This window comes from Leuciscus leuciscus, assembly GCF_965113295.1.
Source record: "Leuciscus leuciscus genome assembly, chromosome: 9".
Classification (NCBI taxonomy): Eukaryota; Metazoa; Chordata; class Actinopteri; order Cypriniformes; family Leuciscidae; genus Leuciscus; species Leuciscus leuciscus.
In genome coordinates, this window is record NC_138733.1 from 27,984,803 (window position 1) to 28,011,589 (window position 26,787).

Sequence of the window (26,787 nt, forward strand, 5' to 3'; positions counted from 1 at the left end):
GATAATTTTTACCCTAAAAAAGCTAAAACGTAGGACTTGGCAGTCAAGGAAGCTGCACAACAGACTTCGTCAGACCTCTTGTTGTGCCTTCAGGCTTGAAAGGCGTTTTAAGAGGCCAGATACTTGGCTGAATTAATGTTGCGTTTGGTGAGGTGACCCACCGACTTACTGGAACTTTTCCCCCTCCCTTCACATTTAATTACCAATTATCACATCGGAAATTCCTTGGAACGTCGGTTCAGCCATTTGCGACGTACGATTATGTTAATCGTGACCCTGAAACGGTCATTTGGTCGCAGACAGGCGTAAGCATGCATGCATACGAACAGCTCTTTTGCCAGTTTCCCCTCCGTCTGAGTTCAGCTCTACCCTTCTCAGAGTCAGATAAGGACACATCTGCTGAGTATTATCCCCCAGACTGCCGTGGGGCCCCTTTATACATCAAGCCCTCACATACTGCACACGCACATACATGAACACATGCACACTCACCCCCTCGTGGTTTTCTTCCACACTTCTACTCTGTTTTCTCTGTTCCCTTTCTGCTTCCAATGCATCGCTCTACCTCAGTTTGTTATTCTATCTCTTTTTAATCAAATTCAAACCCTATTTTTTATTAGCTGCTTTTTCCCTTCTCTTTATTTACTTTTATTCTTCATTCATGTCTTCTGCCTCCAGACCCAGAGGCCCAGGATAGTCCTGGCCCACCCAAACATGAGTTTGACTCATCCAATGGCAACCTGCTCTTTCTCTGGTACTCAGTACTAGAATCTGAGGCCTTTTCCACGCTAATAAGGTTTCGTTTGAAAACGCCGTTTTCTATCCGTTTTGGCCTTCCGTCCACACTAAGGGAATGTTTACACGACAACGATATGCTTAAAACGGAGATGTTTTTCCTTTGAGTTTTCCACGTACAGACGACACCATTGTCAAAACGATCCCCATTCACAGCACGGATCTGTGAAAACGACTAAAAACACTGTATTCTGCTGCCAGGCCATTAGATGGCGATGAAACACTACATTGAACACGTAATACGCATGTGCATGACGTCATCGTCTTCAGAGATTTGCGTTTTTGTTGTTTACACGGAGACCGTTTACAAAAACTTGCGTTTTTAGGCACCCAAAACGCCGTTGTCGTGTAAATGAACGGCCAAACCGCATAAAAAGTGTTACGTTTTTAGTTGAAAACGGTGTCGTATGAATCGTATGAGCCCCTAAGCCTATTCTGAAGAATCCAGACACAGCAGGACTCAGGCTGGACTACATCAATCCTGATACATTAGAAATATGGCGTTTTCATTTAAAAACGCTCTCCGTCCACACTAGCGTTTTTAGGCGTTTTCCAAAAGTTTATTATCCACCCTGAAATGTCGGAAAACGCTCAATTCACCTTACTGCGCATGCGTAAATCCTCACAGAAGCTCACTGAGATGATACAGATGGAAAAAAATAATAATAATGTAATCACAATTCTTCTGGCAGGATATTTGTATTTAGCAAAATATCTCAGCATTCACTGATGCATCCAGGTTGCACTCAGTCAAATGCGAGTACATTTTCTGTCATCTTTGCAGGACTGTGATATGAAGAGTGTGCAAAGTAACATATTTTGGTAACAGTGTTAAAGTGAATAGCACATAACAGGCTCAATAGTGGTATAAACATGAATATCCATTGGTACAATATGCGTCACATACACCTCTGTTTGCACGGTCCACACTACGATGCGCAAATGGCGTTTTCAAATTTATCCACTTTGGAGAGCATTATCAAAAAGCTTCGTTTTCATTTGTTACTAAACTTATTAACTGTGTTATAGTATAAAGCAGAAAGATGATTTTTGAAAGCGTTTAGTTTAACAGCTGGACCTTTTCTGGACCTGTTGTGTCTGGATTCTTCGGAGTAAGTGTGTAAGTTGTGATGGAGATGAAACTTTATCAAAGCAAAGCAGAGAGATCCAATTATACCACCCTACAACAAAGACAACACTGGGAGCATGTGCTTTTAAAAAAGTCATTGTGTGTCTGTTCTGGTATTGGACCTCCGTCATTCTCTCTGCCTAATGAGAGACCATGACTACATGTCTGGCATTCCTGTCAGTCAGCTACCTGGTTACCTATAAACACTTTATAAACCAGGTGTGTGTATGTGTCCGCGAGGAGGAGGAGGAGGGGGGTTAAAGACTTTAAAAGCTTTCTTTGTTACAGCACGTCAGCTTCATTGTTTCAATATTGCTCATTGTCCTTTGTCAGAAGCATTTATACGTTTTTAGAGGAACATAACCCATTCCTGCACCATTTGAGAAGACATAAATGATACCTCAAATAGTGCTGCTTGAGGAGAGGTGTGATTTGATCTTTTTTAGTGATCAGATAAAATGCTCATTTATGTGTATTTTATTATTCACTTCTTAGCTGACGATAAAAAAACACTTAAATTGAGCAATATCTATAGACCACAGTTTGCTTTGATTTAAATTGCAGTGGTGATTTTAAAGCAGTTTTGCTTCCATTCATAGGCTGGTTGCTTTAATATGTTTTAACCTGTGCATCACTAATCTGAAACAGTGAATGGGTACAGAGATGAGTTTACTGGAGGCTAATTGAGTTAAAGGAGGGTAACTGAGGACGGTGTCCCCAGCGAGAGCTCTCTGAATCTGGGGCGGTGAAAACAAGGACATGCAGGACTTTTTGCCAGAAAGCATGTTCCAATCTAATTACATACTAAATACTATTACAAGCTAGCAGGTTAAAGTCTTGAGAGTGTATATCTACCTCTTCTTCCACCCACACAAATTGACCCCGTACACCCCCACACACACACACACACACACACACACAGAGTAAGGAGATCATTTGCTTGCTGCTGGCCCGTCACTGAGCTCCTGCTGAAGGAATGTCTGTGGAGAACTCCATTGATGAGGTTCACCTCATGTCATTTTTTCCTTCTCCACATTCTGAAAGACTTTCCATATGTTGCAGGCCTCTAGAGCCCCAGTCTATGTGCTGCAATTCCAGACTCTCCTGTTTAGTACCTGACTCTATGGAAATAAAAGCCAAGACGTAGTAAAATATGACTAGAGGACAGATGTACAGGTAAAACCCCCATCATTATACCACTACTAGATCCCAATGGCTCGGTTTCATACTCCAGCTGTGCTAAAACACGCTCTTCATTCGAGTATGCGTACGTCCCTGGTAAACAGTTGGAAGAAAGAGTTAAGTACAAGGGCTTTATCTTTGCAAGCACACATGCACATATATGAACATGATGAACGTGTTCCTGAACACTTAATTTTTCTCTTATTTTCGATCTCCGCCATTCATTTTTAGTGGATGGTCATTTTTGACCAGTATAAGTTCAGATCAATGAGGCCTATAATCAGGCCTCAAAACTTTTCCTAATTGAAAGAAAACAACTTGACAAAAAGATTGAATCCAATATTTGGTGATAATATAGCATAATGGGAGATTTATAAGATAGGGTTTTGTAGGCCAGTATTTTTTGACCAGGAACACCACAAGGTGGGACAAATAACCCCCAACAAAGTACAAAAATGATCCCCCAAATTTTGTGAAGTAGTTACACCACGTTTGAGCAAGTCAGTACGTTTTCAGTCCAATGCGATAACATTAACATTTTTTGGAAAAAGAAAATCCTCTCCAGGTCAAAATGACTCGAACACCAAAAAAGAATTAAAATACTAAAGTTATAAGGCACTCAAAGCCGCACTATATCATGAATCTGATTATCATGGGAGGGGTTGCAGGCACTCCACTGCATGCTGTTTTTTAACATCAGCCTTATTCGCGGTATAGCCTCTCGACTTGTATGGCATCAGGGAAACACAAAGCTCAAAAGACAGTCATAAAGAGCACAGGAAACAAGAAGTTCAGAAAAGATAAGCGCTTCTACTTTATTACACGTCAAGGTTCCAGAAGATACCATTCTTCTAAATAGGGGGAGGGGTATATACAGCCCTCTCCTTACTGCCGCTCATTTCATTCATTTAAAACAAACTTCTGTTTACATGTGCATTCATCTGTACATACACTCATACTGTTTACATGTTTCAATTCATTCATTAAAGGTGACCAATCATCTGCTTGCTTTGAGCATCCATAAAACCAAACATCCCTGTTCAGTCTAATATCCACCAATCATCGGTTTTCTTTTATACAATTCATTATTTACAAAGAAGAACAAGTTTGTTTGAGATGTCGAAGGTTTGGCCACATAATGGTGGGAAGAGTGAAGCCCCACACTCTGTATCGCAACACAACCGCAGGGTGCTAAATCGACAACTGCAACCTATCGAATGACAGGCAACCTTTAGAACGGCCTATCAGATTACAGGAACATCACTGTCACAGCCAATCAGAGCTCAGGGAACCGTGTAACAAGTGTAACAGGTTCCCAAAAGTGATTCAATTCAGGGTTGGTGGGAGGATGAGGGGGAAGTCCCTGATGTGCGTGTTACATTAACCATCTTTTAAAAATTAAGAAAACTATAGAATTGTACCATTCTCTCAAAAAGATTGGATTATACATTTTACTATAAAAGCAAATATTCCCAACAAAAAGAAACTTAAAAACAGTAGACACATTTTTAAAAACGCGTGTCGAGATTCTTAAGGAAAACAAAAATTATAATGAAACACCAACCATGAAATGTTAAATACTTTCACTCTTAAAAGAGAACCAAGAACAACATTTCTATATATTCAATAATTTACAGATTGTTCATTGTTTGTTTAATTTCAGCAGCAAACATGACAGACATTTTGAGTTTTGTTCTTTGTTAAACCTGCTACTGTGACTTTACCATCGCCACAGCATATTATTTATAACCAAAAATAAACCATACGAAATAAAAGATTCAACTGAAAAAAAAAAAAAAAAAAGTTGCAAGCAACTCTGACTGGCTTCCAAGGCTTAACAGCAGGATGCTAAAAATGAAAAAAATAAAAATAAGTACTGCTGCCTGACTGTAAAAACCACTTGCACTTAAAGGATTAGACGTTTACGGAAACTTTACGACACATTCTTGTGCAAGTCTTTGTTCAGTTTGACCAACTATCGGTACAATTTGATCAGAAACATTAGTTACAGCATGAGTAAGCTGTTTATTTAGCCCAACCAGGGCTGTAAGGCCTCTTATTCACTTGTGATGTTAGCGTCATATTTAAAAATGTTCGCCCGACATCATTCACAAAATCTCAACTGAATTGTCAGTTGCCAAATCAGGTAGTAATGGAAAATTCAATCTATGGTAACCAAACCCGTGTGTATAAAAATATATATATATAAATAGTACCAAAAGGACTTTTTTTGGGTGGAATTTTGTTTGGAAGCCGACATATACTCTATATGAGATATTCTCTAATTAAATTAGCATGAAAACAAAAAAACAAAAGATTAAAAAATTGTTTTCGAAAAAAAAAAAAAAATAGAATAGTACCAAAATCTTTTAGGATTGAGTTTTGTTTAGAAGTTAATATATATTCTATACAAGACATACTCCAACTGATAAAAAATTGCATAAAAATAAAATAAAATAATAATAAGGTTTAAAAAAAATAAAAAAAATGGGGTGGAGTTCTGTTTGGAGGCCAGTATAAACTCCAGATAAGTTACATGCTTATTATTACAATTAAACAGGATGTAATGTGAGCAGGTATGAAATGAAACCAGGGTTTGACAGACATCACAGTGTGTGTTTGGCAGCATGAGGTCAGTCATGGCTCACAGTGCTGAAACACAGTGTGTGTGTAAACTCTTTCGTAAAGTCCTGAGGTCAAGTCTGGCTGTTTGAGGTCGTCCATACTGGGTGTATAAAAGTGTCTAATTGAGAGCTGGATTGCAACATGTAATCTCATCTGTAATGGAAATGTCTGGCAGTACTGAAGGAAACGGGTACAATCAACACTGTTGCAAACCCAACACAATATGGCTGCTTTGTAAAGCATCCCTGTACCAAAAACATTTGTACCATCATTTACAGAAATATTATTAATGTAACATTGTTTTAGAGACTACTACCTCTACTACTGAAGTAGCATTGCCCTTCACCCCAAAAAGGTGCCATTTTACCATGTTTGATCATGGTAGAAATCGATTTGTACCGAGTATGTAACAGTTGAACAGTAACGTCTGGTAATGTCAAAAAAGGTGCGCACAGTGAAAGCCCGGTTCTGGGAGATTTATGGTAAGTGGAATCCAGCATTTGTGAGGTCCGGATACGTGATGTTATGAGATCTGTTTTGTCCATATGGGTTTGGGTGATAATGTGGTCCTGGAAAATGAGGTTACTGAGTTTATTGAGGTCCAGTTTTCTGAGGTCCGGCTTGTGGTGAACGGGAGAGAGAGATTTTGAGTCTTGGTGCTTGAAGAAGCGGTGGCTTTCTACTCTTCATTCTGGTGGAAAAAAAGGGGAAAAGAACATTAGCAAGATGATCAAACAGCCACGGACAACACAAAACAAAACCTAAGAGCGCTATTTACAGTAGAAACACAGTTAATCTGCTTTTTTTTCCTGAACACATTTGACAGTAGCGCCTTCTCGTTCACCAAAACAAGCAAATCCTCATTTTCTTCGTTTATTTCAAAACACTCTTTCTTGGATCCTTCCTTCAGCCTGAGGAGTAACTGACCTTGCCAACGGTTGATAAACAAGCATCATTGTTTCCCTGGAAACGTTCAACACAGATTTGAACAGCCAGAGAGGAGCCAAAAGCTTTATGACATCATTGCTCGGCAGAGAGAGAGAGAGAGAGAGAGAGAGAGAGAGAGAGAGAGAGAGAGAGAGGGGGAGAGAGAGAGAGAGAGAGAGAGAGAGAGAGAGAGAGAGAGAGAGAGAGAGAGAGAGAGAGAGAGAGAGAGAGAGAGAGAGAGAGAGAGAGAGAGAGAGAGAGAGAGAGAGAGAGAGAGAGAGAGAGAGAGGAGAATCCACTCTCTTTCTGTTTGTCTCTCTTTATCCATTCAACAAGCGTTTGTGAGCCTCATCCGAAAGTGGCGTTCCCGACTCCTGCCCTGTTCACTCGCACTGTTCTTTCTAATCCACTCAGACACACACAAACAACTACAAGCTGTTTTTATTATATAACACTCTCACTGACTGTGATTAAAAGATCAGAATGTAGACACGCACACACACACACACACACACACACACCACACACACACACACACACCCGTTCACGATCACTTCCGAAAAAAATGGCGACGGCATTAAGACGTCACTCATATGTGCCGTAATGCTGAGCTTATGACTGGTCATGATTTCAGATACGGGGTTTAAAGTCAACATGCAAAGCCACGCTATTGTATTTCTATAATGTGATGAGAAACTGGATATATATAAAAAAAAAAAAAAATTACTCATCCTCATGTTGTTTTTAACCGGTATTATTTATTTCTGAGTAAATCTGTAGCCATTTACAGTTGCTCTGCAACATATCACAGGCAAAATCCAGCCATTCCAATAGGAATCTGCATAACTGGGTGTTCTATCTATGCAGATTTCGCTGGTTTTCAAACAGAAAGCTGTTTGGTTTGAAAGTGACTTCTGTGCGAGCCGTGCTTCATACATTGCGATACACTATTGATAATGGATCGTTTTTGTCTGTGAAATGTCACTGAAATTTGAGACTGCATGTTAACACAGAGTTTTTTGAATAATGAAATCGTTCACTTTACAATGAATGGGGACTACGTAAAACAGCATACAAGTATAAAAAAAGTAGTCCATACAACTTGTGTGTTACATTTCTTAAGTCTTCTGAAGCCATATGATAGCTTTGAGTTAGGAACAGACCAAGTCAGTGATTGAATGATTCGGTTGACAAATAGAACTGATTTGGTTCTTGAATTCCATTTTTTTCCACTGATTCATTCAAATGATCCAACTCAAAAAGAAATATTTGTTCATGAAGCACAAGTTGTATGGACTACCTTGATGAGACTTTGCACCTTCAAATGCTCCGGCCCCTGATCTTTGCAACGGCATAAAAAAAAATGGAAAAGAACGATCAGTAAATTGCTTATGTAAAATCACACACCGCATAATAAAGACAGAAGCTGCGTTTCCATTACCCTTCTAATTATGCAAATTGAAATTGTGAATTGAAAATACGCCCAATGGAAACACGGGCAATTCGAAAAAGGAATATTTCCCAAAACTGTAAGGGAAAACGTTCCCGTTTTCTGGAAACCAGGCTAGAGAAGTACATTTGGAACAACATGAGGGTAAATGATGACAGAATTTTAATTTCGACATGTACTATCTCTTTAAGAAATTAAATAAGGTCAATTTTGACGTTCTCTTTTACTAAGTTTGCAAGTGTTTGTATCCGTGTACGTATTCCTTGACAAACCGCTGCCCTCTTTCCATCCAGCCGACATTATTCTGACACAGTTCTGCCCTGGAATACACAGCCACTCCTGTATCGGAGTGAGCTTATTTGTTTAGACTGGTCTGATTTTGTTCCCAGACCTTTTACCTGAAGCTGTTGTTGCTTTGGACACAGTCATCATGATGTCATACATGAAAGAGCACTATCCATTACGACATGGAACGACTTGCTATATACACTCAAAACAAATACAGATTCATCACTTAACCTCTAAAACCAATTGTGATCCTTTTCCATTACTTATTTCAACTGTACACAGAAGGCATGCCACTGGGCCCTGTGAACGAGCTCACGGTTATGATTAGGCCCCAGTTTAAATCTATGGGAAGGACCAGGCTTGAGCTCACAGCTGAAGAGGCAGTGGCTTGAGACAAACCTCAGCTATAAATACAGCTGTGCAGCAGTGGAGCAGAGAGCCGCGGGTCTAATAGCGTAACGCTGAGAACATGAAAGCCCCCTCACATCTCCGCAGCAAACCCGACGTCAAGCGCTTTTATAGTGCGGCCATTTTTAGGGCCTCTTTCCTCTTTACTTAGAAAACCAGAGAGATGGAGAAAATTGCAGAGGGTGAAATTATAAGCTGCCGGACTGTGCAAACACGTAGCGTGGGAAAAAAAAAAAAAAAGAAGAAGAGAGGGAGTGCCACTCAAAAATGCCGCTCCCGGAAGTCACAGCATCCCGGAATGAGGGGAAGGAGCTACTGGTAGTGTTCTGCATTTCCAGAAATCAGATTCTAGAATTCTATTCCTGGAATTAGTGCACTACAATATGCATACATCTCAATTACACAACTGATATATTCTTTATTAGTACTGAAAAGTAAAATTGAAAATGCACTGCACTACTGTTCAAAGGTTTGGGGTCAGTAAAGGAATTAATCCTCTTATTCAGCGACAGCAAAGATAGTTATAATATTACAAAAGATTTCCATTTCAAATAAATGCTATTCTATTGAGATTCATCAGAGAATCCTTGAGAACAAATACGTATCAGTTTCCACAAAAATATTAAGCAACGCACATTTTCATCATTGATAATAATAAGAAACATTCCTTGAGCAGCAAATCAGCTTACTAGAATCATTTCAGAAGGATCATGTGACGCTGAAGAAAAGAGTCTCAAGATTTTAATGTGGCTCAACAGAAGAGCTCAAAGACCGATATCATGCCAATGAAATATTTCAGAATTTGGAATAGTTATAACATTTGTGGATGCTATAGAAATTGACAATGTAAGATTATTAAAGTACCTTTGCAAGGCCTGGGAAATACCTTAAAATACCTTACAGAATTCCAAAAATTACGAGGTACTGTAGTCCCTCGCCATTAGTTGAGCTGATGTTATTAAGTCCAGCCCAACTGGGCGACTAAAACAGACTGCAATAACATTAGGATCTCACACTTTACCTTCAACATCTCACATACTTCATCCATATACCCTGTGGGACTATCCTAGTCTCCTTACAATATTGATTGTAATCGACAATCGACAGCTTGACTTTCCCAAAGGGTATTTGTGCCTCTTTTATCCTTTTACATGCATAAACATATTACATGCATCACATGCATGTGTTAAAATAAGCACATGTAATAGAAGCCAGCATTACGGCGTATTGTAACGTCACACACTCTCAGTACAGTTATCTGCACACTCATACAGCGTCTGCAGAGGTGGGATTTGGAGCTTTACTCTGCAGAGAGCCTTATAAGGCCGCGAGTGAGGGGTGGTGCTCATCTACCATCAGCTCAATGAACTAACGTCATTCAGCCGTGTAACACACACACACATACACGCACAAGCATGCTGTGCCAGGACCCGGGAGAGTGGGGACATTTTTAGCCCACTGAAACTTCCACACACATCCATCCCCACGCGCTGCGAGGGATATGGTTACAGATGTGTGCCGCAGTGTGTGCTGACTGACGTCAGTACACAGGTCGTATTCGCTGAGAGAGAACATTCAGCGCTGATGCCAACACACACACACACACACACAGACCACGGGCTCTTGATGAATTCAATCCTAGACTTCTGAAGTGAGATACGCTTACTGAACACAATCAAACTTACACTCGTACAGACACAAAACAAGGGATGTGCATGTGCATCAACTAGTTGACGAAATGATAACGCTGCTGGCTAGTCGACATTGAAAATACTAGTAAATGAAATCTTTTGTGCACATTTACGTTTTGCTTTAAATTTGTACAAAAACTACATTCAAATTAGTGTCAAGTTAATATTATAGTTTAAATTAACATTTTATTGTATTTCTGGAGCGGAAAGTAAAATAATTTCATTTTATTTAAGACTTTGCAAGTGCTAGTTTTCTCCATGCCTATCGCAGCTCAGAGAAATATCCATTCAAAGGACATACTTGCTTATATTTGAGAAATTCTGTTTATAATAGGCTATTGAATTTGTAACTATTGGTCCTGCACTGCCTATTGATTCAGTTGTTTTTTTAATAAATATGTCTATATTAGTTCATGTTGATTAAGTGGATGCTTAAGTTTAATGTACAATGATCATAATGCAAAGCAGGCACACTGCATATAGTTTTCACCGGCATTCATTGGGGTTTGATTAATTGATTAAGGAATTTCAAACAAATTGCTTTTTTGACTTTCCTCTGGGGGTTAGAGTAGTCGATTTCAAAATTTCCATTTAAATTGCCCCTATTATGCTATTTTAAAGGTTCCTAATTTTGTTTTGGAGGTCTCCAACAATAGGTTAACATGGATCCAAGACCAGAAAACACTTACATTTTCTCATAATATACATTGGACATCACCACATTTCTCTAAGAGTCTGAAAACGGTTTATTTGAAGATTCAGTCTCTCTGAACCCTTCCTTTCCGAGAGCCTACTCTGCTCTGATTGGTCAGACGACCCTGTTGTGATTGGTCTACCGCTTACAGATTAACATATCTGAATTTCAGCTCTGCTTGAAAACGTTGTTTTCTCTGCACGTTGGCAACACGAACCAAACTCTTCCAGTCTCTGCTACAACTACAGTGTTCGATGGTGGGTCAAAGTAGACGTCGTTCGCAGGGCAGCCAATGAAGACCATAGGTGGGCATTATGCAAATTTTTTACATTATGACGTAGGTAACAAAATTGGAAGGTTGGAATTGCTGAAAGCTCGTTTCAGCAGTTCAGAATTGGTTCTTTATTTTGGGAGACAATAACTTTTATTTGTCATGCACTTAGATCTTTAAAACATTGCAGCCCTTTATATTCACAAACAGCTATATTACACGCTTCATGAAAGGTAACATCTGAAAAAGTATAATAGAGGCAATTTAAACATTAATGAAATCAGTCTTGGCGCACATCCCTAAACAAAACGATGACTAGGAACTTCCTGACTACCTCACGACCGGAGAACTTTGCGTTCTCACAGCGCAGGGGGAGAAACCACACACACAGCCACATCAGAGGTTTCCACAACACACCCCGAAATAACACACCAATGCAGAATTCAGCCGCAGTTGAAGGAAAAAACGGATAAAATGTGAAATTAATCGAAGGTTCAAAACATCCCGATACAGAATGAGGATGAAATGTTGGTGTTTGTGACAAGCGAACACAATGGTGCGGCCCGTTTTGGGGGCCAGAGAAAAACAAAGTGGCTGTATCAGCTCTGTGTGTGTGATGTGGAAGAGACAGCGTGTGCCAAATACCATTCCCTTTAGCAAAGGAAAAACTTCCATCTCCCACACACACACCAGATGTTTTGCCTACTTCAGCAAGTTGAGACACACACACACACACACACACACACACACACACACACACTCGGTTTCCCCTCCCCTCGCCGCTGCACTCATCCTAGGAGCTGTAAACTGCAAGACTCAAAGCAGATTTTCTCTGCCCAAGATGGCCGTCGGCCGCTGGCCTCTTTTGATACAGACGTGAGGTGAAAGTTGCTGCTGCTCCTCTTCGTCGTCTCTGACTCCTCACATTCCTCTGAACGTGAGAAACTGCCGATCTTCAAAGAACTTATCAGGGGAGGCTTATGGAGACCTACTTCACACAGCTCACAAAGGCTCTCTCATGTTCGCTCACACCTTAAAAGCGGTAACATGTCTTGATAGAAAGGGAGAGAAACGATATGACTTATGACCTTCACAAAAATACCATGGGAAATTAAAGATTTTCTGGACATGGTATCCAAGGTACTTCACAGACACTATTACCATGTTACCACCATGTCCGAAAAACATGAAAATACTAAAGTACTTGCATCAGGGTGATGGATCATATAAATACAATGGTATTAGAATACAGTAATAATATATAAATATGTATGCAAAAAAAGTAAATGATTAATATTTCCAATGTCGACTAGCAGCAGCATTATCGTTTAGTCGACTAGTCTCGCACATCCCTAATGCTAACAAATTGATGAGTTGACAACATAAAAAAAGTGAGGAAATCCATTGCCTTAAAATTTTTAAGTAAATAAACTAATTGAAGAAATTAAGTTATGTGGAGTTCACATATACTTCCATAGATAAATATGGAAGTACCATGGTACATGAATATTGAAAATCACATGGAAAGCAAATGATGAGGAAAGACTTGGTTAATTTAAAGTTTATTTTTGGTGAAGACAGATATAGAAGTCTCATGATAGACAGCGACAGAATAAAAAGACCAAAATGTACAAGAGGTGTGAACTTCACCTGACAAGAGTCGGCTCTCAATGTCGAAACTCAGTGTCCCTGATAAGCAAGAGCAGCATGACTCACTTACACGTGATGTACCTTTAAACAAAAGGCATCTGACAACAAAGAGCTGGAGCTCGCAACGCTAACTATTACACAGAAAAAGGGGGCGAAAAAAGAGAGAAAAGAGAAAATAAAGGCGGCTTGCTTGAGGCGCAGGCATGCCTGAGCGGACTCACTGGAGAAACTTTCCACTGACGCTCTGACCTCAGCGACAAGGGCGCACACACACACACACACACACACACACACACACACACACACACACACACACACACACACACACAGAAAGACTGCACAACAAATCCAAAACTGTCAAAGGCGACCTGTAAGCGCTCACACAGTGCGTAAGCCTCTCTGTGAAACATGTCCCAGAACGGCTTTCGGCTCCGCGCCACGGTCGTATTTACCGCCAATAATGCAAACACAAACAAAAACAAATGTCAGTCAGTGACTTTGCCACAGCTTCATTTGGATGGCGTCTACTATGTTGTTGTGGGGAGAACTGTGAGGAGAAAGATTTACCGCTATCCTCTAAAAGCAAATATAACATCGTAAAGAATAATTCAGAGTCGTAATTATCGCACATCACCTAAAACAACGCTCTCACTCACACACGTCTTTCCCTGTCATATCTTTATGAACTCTCTGTTCTTGCATTGGCCTTGCCCCAACCCTGACCAGAGAGAGAGACGGAGAGAGAAATAAAAAGAGGGAGAGAAGGCGTGCGTGTGGCTGGGGTGAAGTAAGGACATGAAGCTGATGGATCCAACTGGGCCATGAGGAACTCGTCCAGACCAACAGAGCTGGGAGGAGTGGAAGAACAGTACCGCTTCTCTCTCAAACACACACACACACACACACACACACACACACACACACACACACACACACACACACACACACACACACACACACACACACACACACACACACACACACACACACACACACACACACACACACACACACACACACACACACACACACACACACACACACACACTAAAAGATACAAACAAAGACTCAGCACTTTTGCTCAACAGAACTAAACATACATATGTAAGACACATGGAAACACATACTAGGGTTGTCATGACACCAACATGTCAGTAGTCAATACAACAGCAAAAACAATATGCTATAAACAACCATAAGCATCAATTTTATTTTTATTTTAGTACCATATGAATTTTTTAATGCATGATTATTTCCCTTAATATGACATTTAAATCACATTTGCAGTCCATCTAACACTCACTAAATCTTTTAAAACTCTAATAATTTGATAACACTTTTGTAATCTTTAGCAAATCTCAAAATTAACATTTATTTGTTAGATCTATCTATCTATCTATCTATCTATCTGTAAAATAGAAATCTTTTGTAACAATATAAACTACCGTTTAAAAGTTTAGGGTCAGTAATTTTTTTCTTTTTTGAAAGAAATTAATACTTGTATTCAGCAAGGATGTGTTAAATTAATAAAAGTGATAGTTAAGATTTATATTGTTAAAAAAGATTACTATATACAAATGTGATTCCTTTTACCCTTTTATTCATCAATGAATTCTGAAAAAAGTTCAAAAAAATGTAATATATGTATGTACATGTATATTGAAAATACTTGTGCATCTTATTATTTGAAATGGAAATATTGTGTAAAATTGTCTTAACGGTTACTTTTGATCAATTTAATGCATTCTTGCAGAATAAAAGTATTAAATTATTTTATAAAAAAATCTTACTGGCCCCAAACCTTTGAACGGTGGTGTATGTAAATATCAGTATTGACAGAACTTTAATACTGGTGCGTCGCACCCCAGTTTTATTTCAGGATTTAAGTGTTGATACAATTCCCAACCTAACACGTATACATCTTGACAGCATCTAAGGAATGGGCACATCTAGTGCTGTCAAGGAACAAAGTCTTCTGTATTAAAGCTATTAATAGACTTCTGACTTGTCAGTCCAGGCATTGCGATCTCTTAAAAACAGACCCCTATGTCCCGTCCAAAAGTCCATACCTTTCCAGCCGGTGGCCGCACTATGGGACACCAACCAGTGCCCGACAATGCAAAACACTCTGCTCTCATTCATCCATCCGTCTGGTTCAAATGCCTGTCAAGCAGTGGTGGAATAGCAGCACGGATCAATCCCTACAAACCCATGGCTCACGTCCACCCATTTGATGCCAAGTCTCATGGTGGGAGCTTGAACACTCTGATACCTGGCCAAGCTCACCACATCCTTCCCTTCCGTTCCGACCCTAACCCTAAATAGTAGCAACACATTAGCAGTGCGAGTTCTCTGTGTGAGATTTCTGACAAACTTAGAACTACTTTGAAGAACAAAAGGGGACGTGGGAGTTCATGTGGTTCTATCTTTGGCGGATAAAGCAAAAAGTAATGCTCTGATGTGGAAATGATACAATAACCACAGAATTCAACATTAATTATATAAATGAGAAGAGTAGTCATTTATGCGAGTAATCACGTCTTGGATAGAGCTCATATTTGACTTCATAGCACCAGATAGAAACTGATTTTTTTTTTGTTACTTCCACTTCAGTTTATCAGCATATCTACAAAGCCAAGATGTTAGAAATGTACTTTCTGTTATAATCTCTATACGTCTGCACTTCAATATAAATAGATAGTTGACTCAAAAGTGATAACTGTCATTATTTTCTGAACCAAAACTTGTACAACTTTCTTCTGATGAATACAGGAGACATTCTGCAGAATGTCCACTAAGCTCTTTTCTGCACATTGAAATTGGTTTGAGGACAGATGCTGTCAAGCTCCAAAAAAAAAAGAGCAAAAATGCACAATACAATAAAATTATTAAACTATTGTGAGTGAATTTCAAGTCTTATGAAGCCAAACGATAACTTTGTGTGAAGAAACGTTAAGCAGTTTTAAGTCGTTTATTTACTGAAAATGTAGTTCTCAAAACTCTTGCTTTTGTACAGCTAATACCATTATGCAAAAGAGAACATAACATTTAAGAGATTTTTTTTTTTTAAATCATGGCAACTGTTTTTTTCTTCCCAAAAACAATTACATGACTTCAAATTGGATATATAACTATATAGCCATATACTGTAACAAGAGAAACTCTTCACTGTTTTTTTTATTTTATTTTGTCCTTTTTGGAGTTTGACAGCCACAGTCCACTGCTGATGTATGGAAAACAACTGCAGAAATATTCTTAATATCTTCTTTTGTGAAAGTCATACATGTTTGGAACAGCATGAATTTTCCTTTTTGCGTTAATTAATTAATTAAAATACATTCTAATTTCCTGTCAAAAGTTTGGATATATATATATATATATATATATATATATATATATATTTCATGTTTTCAAAAGAAGTCTCATGCTCATCAAGGCTGCATTCATTTAATTAAAAAAATACAGTAAAACAGTATATTGTGAAATACTACTACAATTTAAAGTAACTGTTTTCTATTTGAATATATTTTAAAATGTAATTTATTCCTGTGATGGTAAATTTGTATTTTCAGCATCATTACTCCAGTCTTCAGTGTCACATGATCCTTCGGAAATCATTCTAATATGATGATTTGCTACTCAAGACATTTTTTTCAACTTTGATAATAGTAAGAACAGTATTTTTGTGGAAACCATGATACATTTTTCAGGATTCTTTGATGAATAAATTCAATGAACACTGTTTATTTGCATTTATTAAATTTATAGAAGCCTTTATTAAATAGGGAAGACATGCATAAAATGTTACAAAAGCTTCCTGTCACTTTTGATCAATCCTTGATGAATTAAAAGTATTAATTTCTGACTCTCTTTTTCAAAATCTTACCACAAATGTTTGAATTGTATCACAGTTTCCACAAAAAAATCTAAGCAGCAAAAAAGTTATCTTACAGTTTTTTTAATCATAAACATTGATGATAATAACAATAATAAGAAATATTTATTTTAGCAAACCATCATAATAGAATGATTTCTGAAGAATCGTGTGACACTGAAGACTGGAGTAATGATGCTGAAAATTCAGCTTTCACATTGCAGAAATAAAACTACATTTTTAAATTGATTAAAACAGAAAACAATTCTAAAAAATTTTTGTTTTTGTGTTTATTAAATAAATACAGCCATGGTGAGCATAAGAGACTTCTTTCAAAAACATAAAAAATGGTAATGTTTCCAAACTTTGGTCAGGTACTATATAGATGATATATCTATAATGTAGATGAGATGCAAGACAAAAACACTATGAAAATGGAAAGCCTTCAAATATATCAGATAAAGAACTGAGGAATCTTTGCACAATCTTCCACATTACTTGGATATTTGTCATTTCTGGTGGCCTATGTGCTCTGAGCATCTGCAAATTTTTTACCTTGATACTAAAAACACAATTTGTATGAATGCACATGAGTACTTTAAAATGTTCTGAGGGCTTAAAGGAATAGGTTATCCCTATTAAGCAAACATTTTACAGCTGCCTTAAAACACTTCAAAGGAAAAACAAATCCTATATGCTGTATGGATGTAGATGGGTCATCCTGCATGAAACACTGATTGGAGAATTTCTGGTTCCTCTTACACACGGCCTTGATCAGTTAATCTCTTAAACCCTCCTTATTTCCCTCTCCTTCTACTGTGTGCCCCTTCCTACCTCTCTCTTTACTTCCTCTCCATCCCTCCATATCTCTGCCTGGGTCGACTTTAACAAGCGGCTCTGTAAAACAGGCACAAAAGCTGCTGTTACATTCCAACCCTGGAGCTACACACACACACACACACACACACACACACACACACACACACACACACACACACCTCTCATTTCCCCGTTCACACGCATTCCAAGGATCTCATCAAAGAACAAAGCACTAGACCTGCCAACCTCATCCCACTACTGATGACCTTGACAGTGATCTCTAGTTCAGCCATTTTTATGAACCTGCTTCCTGCCTGATCTATCGCTGCTAATGCGTCAAATAGAGATTTCCATAATCATTTGTAATTTAAATAAATACTCAATTAATAGTTAACATTAACAATGCAAAATGCACTATTACTATTGCTCATACTTAGGGGCTAGGACATTTCTGTACATGATGTGCTGCATAACTGCATCATTTAATAATGACAGATCAAAATGTTTAATTTATTGAGGGAAGATGTGCAATTACTTTTCTATGCATTCAGAATTAGGATTTTGGTGGAGGATAAAGCAGGAAAATATAATTTCCATTCTTCAGAAAATGAAAAATAATAGGCCTAATCATTTTCTGAAGAATGTAAATGAGATAAATAAAATATAGGCTGTTAACATACTAAAGAAATTGGAATATTGGGAATTTTTTCCTGTTAAAAAAATTCAGACTGCTACATATGAATGCGTTTAGAGTTCTGTTCAAAAGTCTTGAGTCAGTAAGATTTCTCTCTCCTTTTTGGAGAGAAATTCATACTTTGTTCAGCAAACATGCATTAAAATTTAAAGACTTAAATGTTGTTACAAAATTCTTTATAATATATTAAAATAAAAAACAGTTATTTTAAATTGTAACGATATTTTAAACGCTGCTTTTAATGTATTTTTGATTAAATAAATGCAGCCTTTGTGAGCATAAGATACTTCAAAAACATAAAAAAATAAATTCAGAGACCCCATACTTTTGAAAGGTAATGCATACTCAGTATACATCAATAGAACAATACAATACAACTAAACATTAGCCTAATTTCAACTCAAAACAGCTCCCTGATTTCATCCTGAACGGATGCTTTGGTTCTACCCTGAATAGCCATGATTTCTCTCTGATCTGATTATGATCCCAGAGCTCCGCCTCTAACCCGTCAGGCTGCTGCACAATGGCATTTCAAATCTCTTAAAGGATGCAAAAAAAGGGAGGGAAAACAAAAAGGAAAACGTGTTTGAAACGGAGCAAGAGGGAACGAGAAGGATGAGAGAGAGAGAGAGAGAGAGAGGACAAGAAGCCACTCCGCAGGGTGACCCCCATCACGGTGGCCTGAGGTGGGCTGGGCTTATAATCGTCTCACTCTCTGACCAAACCCACCAAAGAACTCTGTCACCCCGCCCCACCCCACTGCCCAATCCTAATGCGGCTTTCTGAAGCCCCCGACGTCTCAGCCTGTGGCCCCTTAATCCACTGTGACACGGGGAAAAAAGCAGTGCAGCAACAGCGTTACCATAGAGATGGGTGGCACTGGCGCTGAACCACACAGGAGCATGCCATGGGCAGCACATGTGCCGATGAAATTAGGAACTGTAGGTTTAGACAAAAAACCTGCCAAACACGGGCATTTCTAAGGGGCTAAAGAGGAGGCGGCATTACACACCTCTTAATATGCCAATATCTCAACTCTCCTTTCTCAGAGATGCAAACTCACCAGGGGTGACAAAGGTGACAAATTTGTGACATTTCTGTATTTGAGTCCTTAATATGGTTATGCTCACACACACAGTCCAGTGATTTACAGGAGTGACAACCTCATTCTATAACCGAACTCACACCTGTACATTTTCAGGACTCACACAACCGCATTCTCGGAAAACTTGCGCAGTGTGAAAGAAACCGACTGGACAACTAATCGGTCACGTCATACAGTGCGAGTGAGCTGCTCTGTGCTGCACAATCGCGTGTCTACCGTGTTTCGCTTTAGAAGAGATACAGTATGAGCTGTGTGACATGAGCTGTGTTCTCAACAGGAGATACTCCAGTCAGTGCGATGAAATTTCAGTGAAATTAGACATTTTTAATCCAAAATAATGCACTGTCCAGTCTGTACTGCACTTTTAGTCTATGCCTATGGTATGGTACTTTTTTTGGGGGGGGGTTTACCAGTGGTGTGTGTGTGTGTGTGTATGTGCATAATAAGTGTATAAGAGGAAAGAGAGAGAAAAGAGAGAGAAAAGCAAGAGCAAATTTTATCAGTCAGCATCCAGTACGGTAAACAGTCACAGCACTGTACTAAGTTTAAACAACTAACATTTACTTAATTCCTTTCTCATTTCCACTAAAGTCCTGAGCAGTTCCAGGCAAAAAACATTCGGGGCTCTAGACTAAAATCATTCAGAGCATATACAGTAAGAAGAGGTGTTTCTATTTCCTGCAGATGATGTTCACTATGTTGCATTTATTGCAGCCGTGTTAAAATCATCACAGCTCTAGTCTCCAGAGACACACAGGGGGTTTTACTAAAATACCAACATAGACACATAGGGCTTCCTAGAGTAAAAACATAAATTGGTTACACAACAACACTGAAGCCCCTGTGCACTCTCACACCCCTGTGCACATGGAACAACACACACACACAAAGCACTCTTCTCACCCCATCAAAACAACTGCTTTCTTAGAACAGACTAGGGCAAATTCATTACACAGTTGAGCAAAAAAACTAAAAATCGGACATAAATAATAATTCTGTCATAATTTATCAAATTCAAATCTTGAATTTCCACTTTCACAATTTAAAAAATAAATAAATTCATAAAAGGTTTGGAACGACAAGGGTGAGAAAATGAAATTATTCAGTTAACCAATAGTATTCTTTTTTTGTGCAAACAGCATAAGCTATGAAGTGATAAAACAAAGACAGTGCATGCAAATAACTATAATTAACATTCATTTAGATCAGTGAACACACAAAAACAGAATAACAACGTCTATTCAGTAATTCTATACGAACATAAATGCGACTATAAATATGAGCAATAATTGAATATGAATATAAATATGAGTTATTGTTGTCTATAAATATATTTTCAAATGTATTTTAATGCAGTTAGTATCAATACTACCTTAATAGTTTTGATTAAAGCATTGTCATCAACCTGATATGCAATCATTTACACACACACATCATTCTGGGAAAAAAGAGAGAAGTAAAGGAAGGCCAAGAGGGTGGAAAACCCTACACTCACTGGAGGGCAAGTAAATAAACTAAAATAACGACGATACAGAGTCAGCCAGGCATGACACACAAACCCTTGGGCAAAGTGAAGAATGCACAGTAGTGGCAGCTCTGTAGACTTCTCACAGCGCTTGATTCATATCAAAGACATACATAAAGAGTTGACTCGCACACTAAGTAAACTTCCATTCAGGAAAAAAACAACCTATAAGCTGCTTAGTGACTCACAATTGCATATATGTTCTGTTTTTTCCTTTTGTCGCATCAGGAACAAGTGTAGACATGCTAACCCTTTCTGCCTCCATTCACAAATATGTCTATTTATCAGCCTGAAGAGAGGCCCAGTCATCAGTGGGAGGGAATCTAAACCCCCCTCAGCTCTCTCCTAAGATTTCAGAAAGGGATTTTCCACCAAAGACTCAAACTGCACAGATAAATGGGGGCTGTTTTATAAATAATAACATGATATGAATATTACCTATTAAATGTTCTAGACAGGAATGATAACACAAAGATACTAAGAATTGAATAGCTTACATTTGCCAATTGTAAAGAACACAACATTCTCAGATACTCCTTTGATAACACTTTTTCTTACCTTCTCTGTGTGCGAGATTCCCTCTGGTATCATCTGATTTCTGGAAGTTTATGCTGGCGTAGGCACTGAGCTCTTCTATACCTTCCACGGCTCCCAGCTCCACTGGTCGAGACTGACACGCATTCCAGTCTGGAACATGCTGCTCTCCATTCTGCACTAGATCCAGATCGATGTAGTTCAGGCCGTTCTGGCCATGGTTTGTTAACGTGGGAATTGGGCCTGAAGTTGTTTCCCTTCTTCCGTTGTTTACTGTAGATGCAGGAGGAGCAGTAGAAGCAGCAGAGGCCTCGCCAGGTCTTAACCATACATTCTCGAAGGAGGCGGAGCTGTGGCGTTTTACATCACCTGACTGACAGGTGGCTGATGTGTCAACTGACCCTCTTGTTGTAGTGGAGGCAAAAGTCTCTGAACTGTGTCGTCGTCGACCCTGTGGGTCAGCCCGGATTACTTTAGCCCCCTGGTTCCACCCGGAAGTGGAGTTAACCCGTGTAAATGCACCAAGACCTGACAAAGGACCGATCAGAGCCTGTCTTCCTGGGGCACCGCTTAACGCTGTCACGCCATGATTGGGTGATACAGAACAAGGAGGGGCATCCGCATCTGGCAAGGCCTCGGTCCTCAGCATCATTTGTGTGTTAGGAAAGCTAGTGCAGGATGCTAACTGCATGCTGATGTAGTCACGTTCACATATGCTCTCACAGGGCAGCGGAGGGGAGGATGCAGAGTTTGATGGGGTGATAATGGCATAATCTGAACAGGAAGTTTCTGGGCACAACTGCCTGGCCTGTGACCCCGGCTGCATGTTCATGTACTCAGATGATGAAAGGTCTGATTGGGCCTCAGCATCACTTACAGAAAACACAGGTGGGAACAGTGACGCTAAGCTCGCTGAAAACGGCTTGTCATTGAACTCAATGTTGACATACTCTCCAGGACTTTTGGGCTCTGCGGGGAAGGGACTCTCACGTGTTCGTGGGAGAGTACTTGCTTTGATAGCATCCAATGACAGCCGTGTTGGTCGTGTCAGCCTACTGTTGCCCTCTGACCTTTTGGGTTTGACAGCAGACTGCTGGGAGTTGCCTTGACCACCCAAGCTGTCGCTGCTCGTCGAAGACGAGGAAGATTCTGCGTACGGCAATCGATTAGAGCCCAGTGGTATCCGAAGAGGGCTCTGGTCCTGCTTCCTGTTGGCGTGCTTGAAGGAGCGGGGCAAAGAGAAGTAAGCATACATTGGCCTGGGAGGATCTTCTACAGGGTTGAAAAAGCAGTCTGGAGGTGTACTGGTCGTTGAACAACTAGCCGGGGACATGTTTATGTAGTCTCCACAAGATGACACTTTACCTTCCATGCTCTCTACAGAGAGCTTAGGGTTGATGCCATTAGTCCAGATCTTGCCATAGTTTGTTGTGCCATCTGGAGAGCAGCTGCCACTTGGTGACATCATCATATAACCATTGGAGTCCACATGCGTGTGTTGCCGGGGGTTGATAATTTGCTGTGGTGCAGAAACACTTTTTGGACCCATGGGCATGTAGTCACCACTTTTCACCGTTGGGGTCGCAGGTGCAACGCCTGGCAGCATGGGCATGTAGCCGTCATCTTTGTGATCTGGTCCACTGTGGTCTTTTGCTTGTGACGCGTCTATGCCTTCTTCTGGGTATGAATGTGTCGGCATGAATGAGTGCCTGTACGTTGACGACGATGATGATGCAGTGCGGCTTCGTGGATATGCCGGCATCATTACAGTATACTCCTCCAGCGATCCGGCAGATGACTGTGAGGGAGTCTTTTGATGGCACGGAGTTGGCGGCGATGCACCAGAAGAATGCGTTCGTTTCCGGAAACATTTTTCCAACTCGGGCTCCTCTAGTCTCGATGGCGTTCCTCTGGATTGGCTTTGCGATTGGCTCCCGCTGCCATGAAGTGAACCGGGCTTGGCCATGCAGATGTAGTTGTTTATCTCCTCCTCCCTAGCAGGCGGAGTGTGGCCAAGCGAGTCCGGAGTCACGCTACGGAAGGAGCTTCGAAAGTCGCAAGGGCTGGATCCGTATTCATCAGAGGAAATGAATCCGCCATCGCTGGGCGATCCAGATATGGAGGCGCTAGAGCGGCGTGGAAAGAGGCAGTCAGACGTGGATCCATGGCCGCTGGTGCTGCTAGAAGACAGGCTGACGGGGCTGATGGCTGAGGGGGAGCACCGCGAGGTGGGCGTGGGGATTGATCTGCTGTGATTGAGCGGAGGGTGAAGTCTGGATCCACCCCTGTGTCGCTGCGATTGAGGGCGGGCTGTGCTCGGGCTGCTTGGACTCCCATCCACGGACGCCGGCCTGGACATGGTGCCCTCCCCATCACTGGACGCTCTCACTCTGAATGAATGGCTGTGTTTGCCGGGTCTTACAGGAGAAGTGGCTGTCACACTCTCCGCCCGAGAGCGCCTGCCTAAGCCAACCTGACTGGGGGGAGGATTATTGTGATGATGCCTCCTGACAGGCACTGAGATGGGGTTTGAGCAGTTGGAAGATGACTGACTTTTGCTGCGTGGTCTGAACTCCTCACTCATGGCTTTCATGGCTTCTAATATAGTTTCATGCATGTTCTGAGCTACAACTGAGTCATCAACTTGCATCCAAAACTCCCCGGGCCCTGTCACAGCGGATCTCCCAACTTCAATGAAAAAGAAATTTTCGGAGTGACCACATCTTCTAATGTTCATCAACTGCAGGACCACTGCAGCCGCATCTGAATTGAGTTTCACAAAACTGATAGTTTTATTAGTGAGGCATAATCTGTAAACCCCAATCAAGTTCTTTATGTGACCCAGACCCTTTGGTTTCAAAATAACCTGCCAAACCTCTTTGAAGGCAGGTCCCGGCGTGGCTTCGCCGTAATTATCCTCGCCAATTCCGTGGCCCGTGGCAGTTTCGTGGACTTTACCTCTGTTATGAAGATCAACGAGGGCTTGATACCATGACTCCTGCTCTAACTCACAGTCAGCAGCGATGGCAAAGTACTCATCCTTGGCATAAAGCGCAACGAGATGTTTGTTTTTAGAATCCGCTCTTTTGTTGATGTTAAAGCAGCTCTCCAGCGGAATGGATCTTTTCGGTGCTCCAGACTTGTGTCTCCACTTCTTCTCGTTTTCATAGTACTCCAGTCGGGACGGTCCGGAGGCACTCGCTGCCCTCAGTACAAAAAACCTTTTGTGCATGCTTTTGGGTTTCCTTAAATAACCCACCTTTTTCACATCCGAAAAACATCCTTGCTCCGTGGTCGGACTTGCCATGGTATAAAAAATAATTTATGGAAAAATTGCAGGATTGAAAGTCAAAGCCTTATGCATGTACTCTTCACCAAATGTGAACGCTGAGATATATTTTTTTCCATTGAGTAAAAATAGAAAAATAGAACTCAAAAAGTCACTTTTGTGCGTACCGACAAAAGCTTCAATTATAACAGTTTCTTCAGCAGCATTACATTGTTAAAACTAAGTTTAAATAATCCATCAGGGATCCGCAAAGAATATTGCAAGTACCGGAAAGCACCAAGTTTATGATGTACAAAAATACTAAACAGTGAAAATTAGAAAACAGTGTCCTTTTCAGTCCGGAGATCCGAATGCATTATCAAAACAAGCGCAGTCAGCAGCGTACGACGAACCCATTTACCCCGGAGATCAAAGCGCTGTCTGCAAAAAATCCCAAAAGTGCAATTAAACAAAGCACGAGCGCAGAATGTGCATCTGACCGTTATTTACAACGGAAACGTACCGAGTCCGTTTGAACAGCTGCATAAGTTCCTCCAAAAGTCGCTGAGTTTTCTCTTTTGCGAAGCCGTAACAGACCAAAACAAGGCAGCGCTCGTGTGTGTTTGTATGGAGGAGTGTAGACTGGGGGGTTGTTGCAGCCTAGCTTGTTACGACACAACTAAGAATCCCGCCCAGTTTGGAACCGACCTCGTTGATTGGAGGAATCTAATGTCAATCATCCTAGCGGGCTGTGAGAGACATGTGATTCAAATGTACTGGTGGGGATTTTGATTCATCCCAGTGACTCGAATCTTTTGAATAAGTTCACCAAAAGATTCATTTACACTGATGTTTCATAGCCTTTAGATCCAGCGTGAAGTCTGTAAGAGAACGATTCGTTCAGTTAAAAGATTCGTTCAAAACACTGATTCATTCACGAGCTAAACACCACTATAAAGTTTTATTTAGAGGCGGTGTTGGAATACGCTATGTAACTATGTGCTGCCGTTATTTATAAACTCACAATTGTAAAATGGGAAGTCATACGTGTCAGTGTTCATGTTACTGTCTATTTACATGGATAAATACAGTGACAATTAAACAATTTGTGTAATTGCCGTGCGGAGGTGCTTTGTAGGCTACACATTGTTATTGTTATTGACTATGATTAATCATAGTTACATGTAATGTGTGTAACGCATGGACAGTGTAATGAAAAATGGACTTCTGTTTTTTTCCTCCTGGTGGAAAATCGTAGACTGTCCGGTTCACCGAAACGAAAAGTACATTAATTCACAGAGACTATATAATATATCCTCCTGAAAATGAACTAGAAAATGTATCTTTAACAGAAAACATGGAATTATAACATTAACATAACTGATAATAATAATAATAATAACAATAATAAACGAATCCTGCAGAACATGCAGCTACCTTGAAGATTTATTTCTGGTTAAATCCTTAAAAATAAGAAATAGACTTGGATAAAATGAAATTCTGACAAAGAATTAGATAAATAACTGCACATAGATTTTTTAAGGTTGGTTCTGATTTTTAGTGTAGAATCTAAAATCTATAGGCTTCTGCACATATCCCTTTTGGATTAACTGACATAGGTGTTTTACTCTAATATCTCTGACAATAATATCATAATGCCTTTGACGATGGATCACTAAAATTGTGTTGTTATTTGTTATGGCAGTTCAATAAATAGTCATCATTGGCTAGCCAAATGTTATTTTACAAATTAATTTAAATGAAGCATCTTTATTAATCAAGCATAAAATCACACTGTAAAGACATTTTTACATCTAACTTGAAGTGAATGCAGGTTGATTGGTAGACTTTTCCCCTG

The 26,787-nt window shown here is 40.0% G+C and overlaps 1 protein-coding gene across 2 annotated transcripts; it reads right to left on the reverse strand.

Moving 5' to 3' along the window:
* Positions 1-3,896: 3,896 nt before the first annotated feature.
* irs1 (insulin receptor substrate 1) lies at positions 3,897-25,703 on the reverse strand. 2 transcript variants are annotated; one of them, XM_082179107.1, is made up of 3 exons: positions 21,686-25,703; positions 17,819-17,881; positions 3,897-6,422 (listed from the first exon to the last, which is right to left on the reverse strand). In XM_082179107.1, the coding sequence occupies exons 1-3, from the start codon at positions 24,966-24,968 to the stop codon at positions 6,418-6,420; spliced, it is 3,351 nt and encodes a 1,116-aa protein (XP_082035233.1). In that variant the 5' UTR covers positions 24,969-25,703; the 3' UTR covers positions 3,897-6,417. The 2 variants fall into 2 exon arrangements, with proteins under 2 accessions (XP_082035233.1, XP_082035234.1); XM_082179108.1 differs by lacking the exon at positions 17,819-17,881 and having other exon boundaries at positions 21,686-25,700.
* Positions 25,704-26,787: the final 1,084 nt, after the last annotated feature.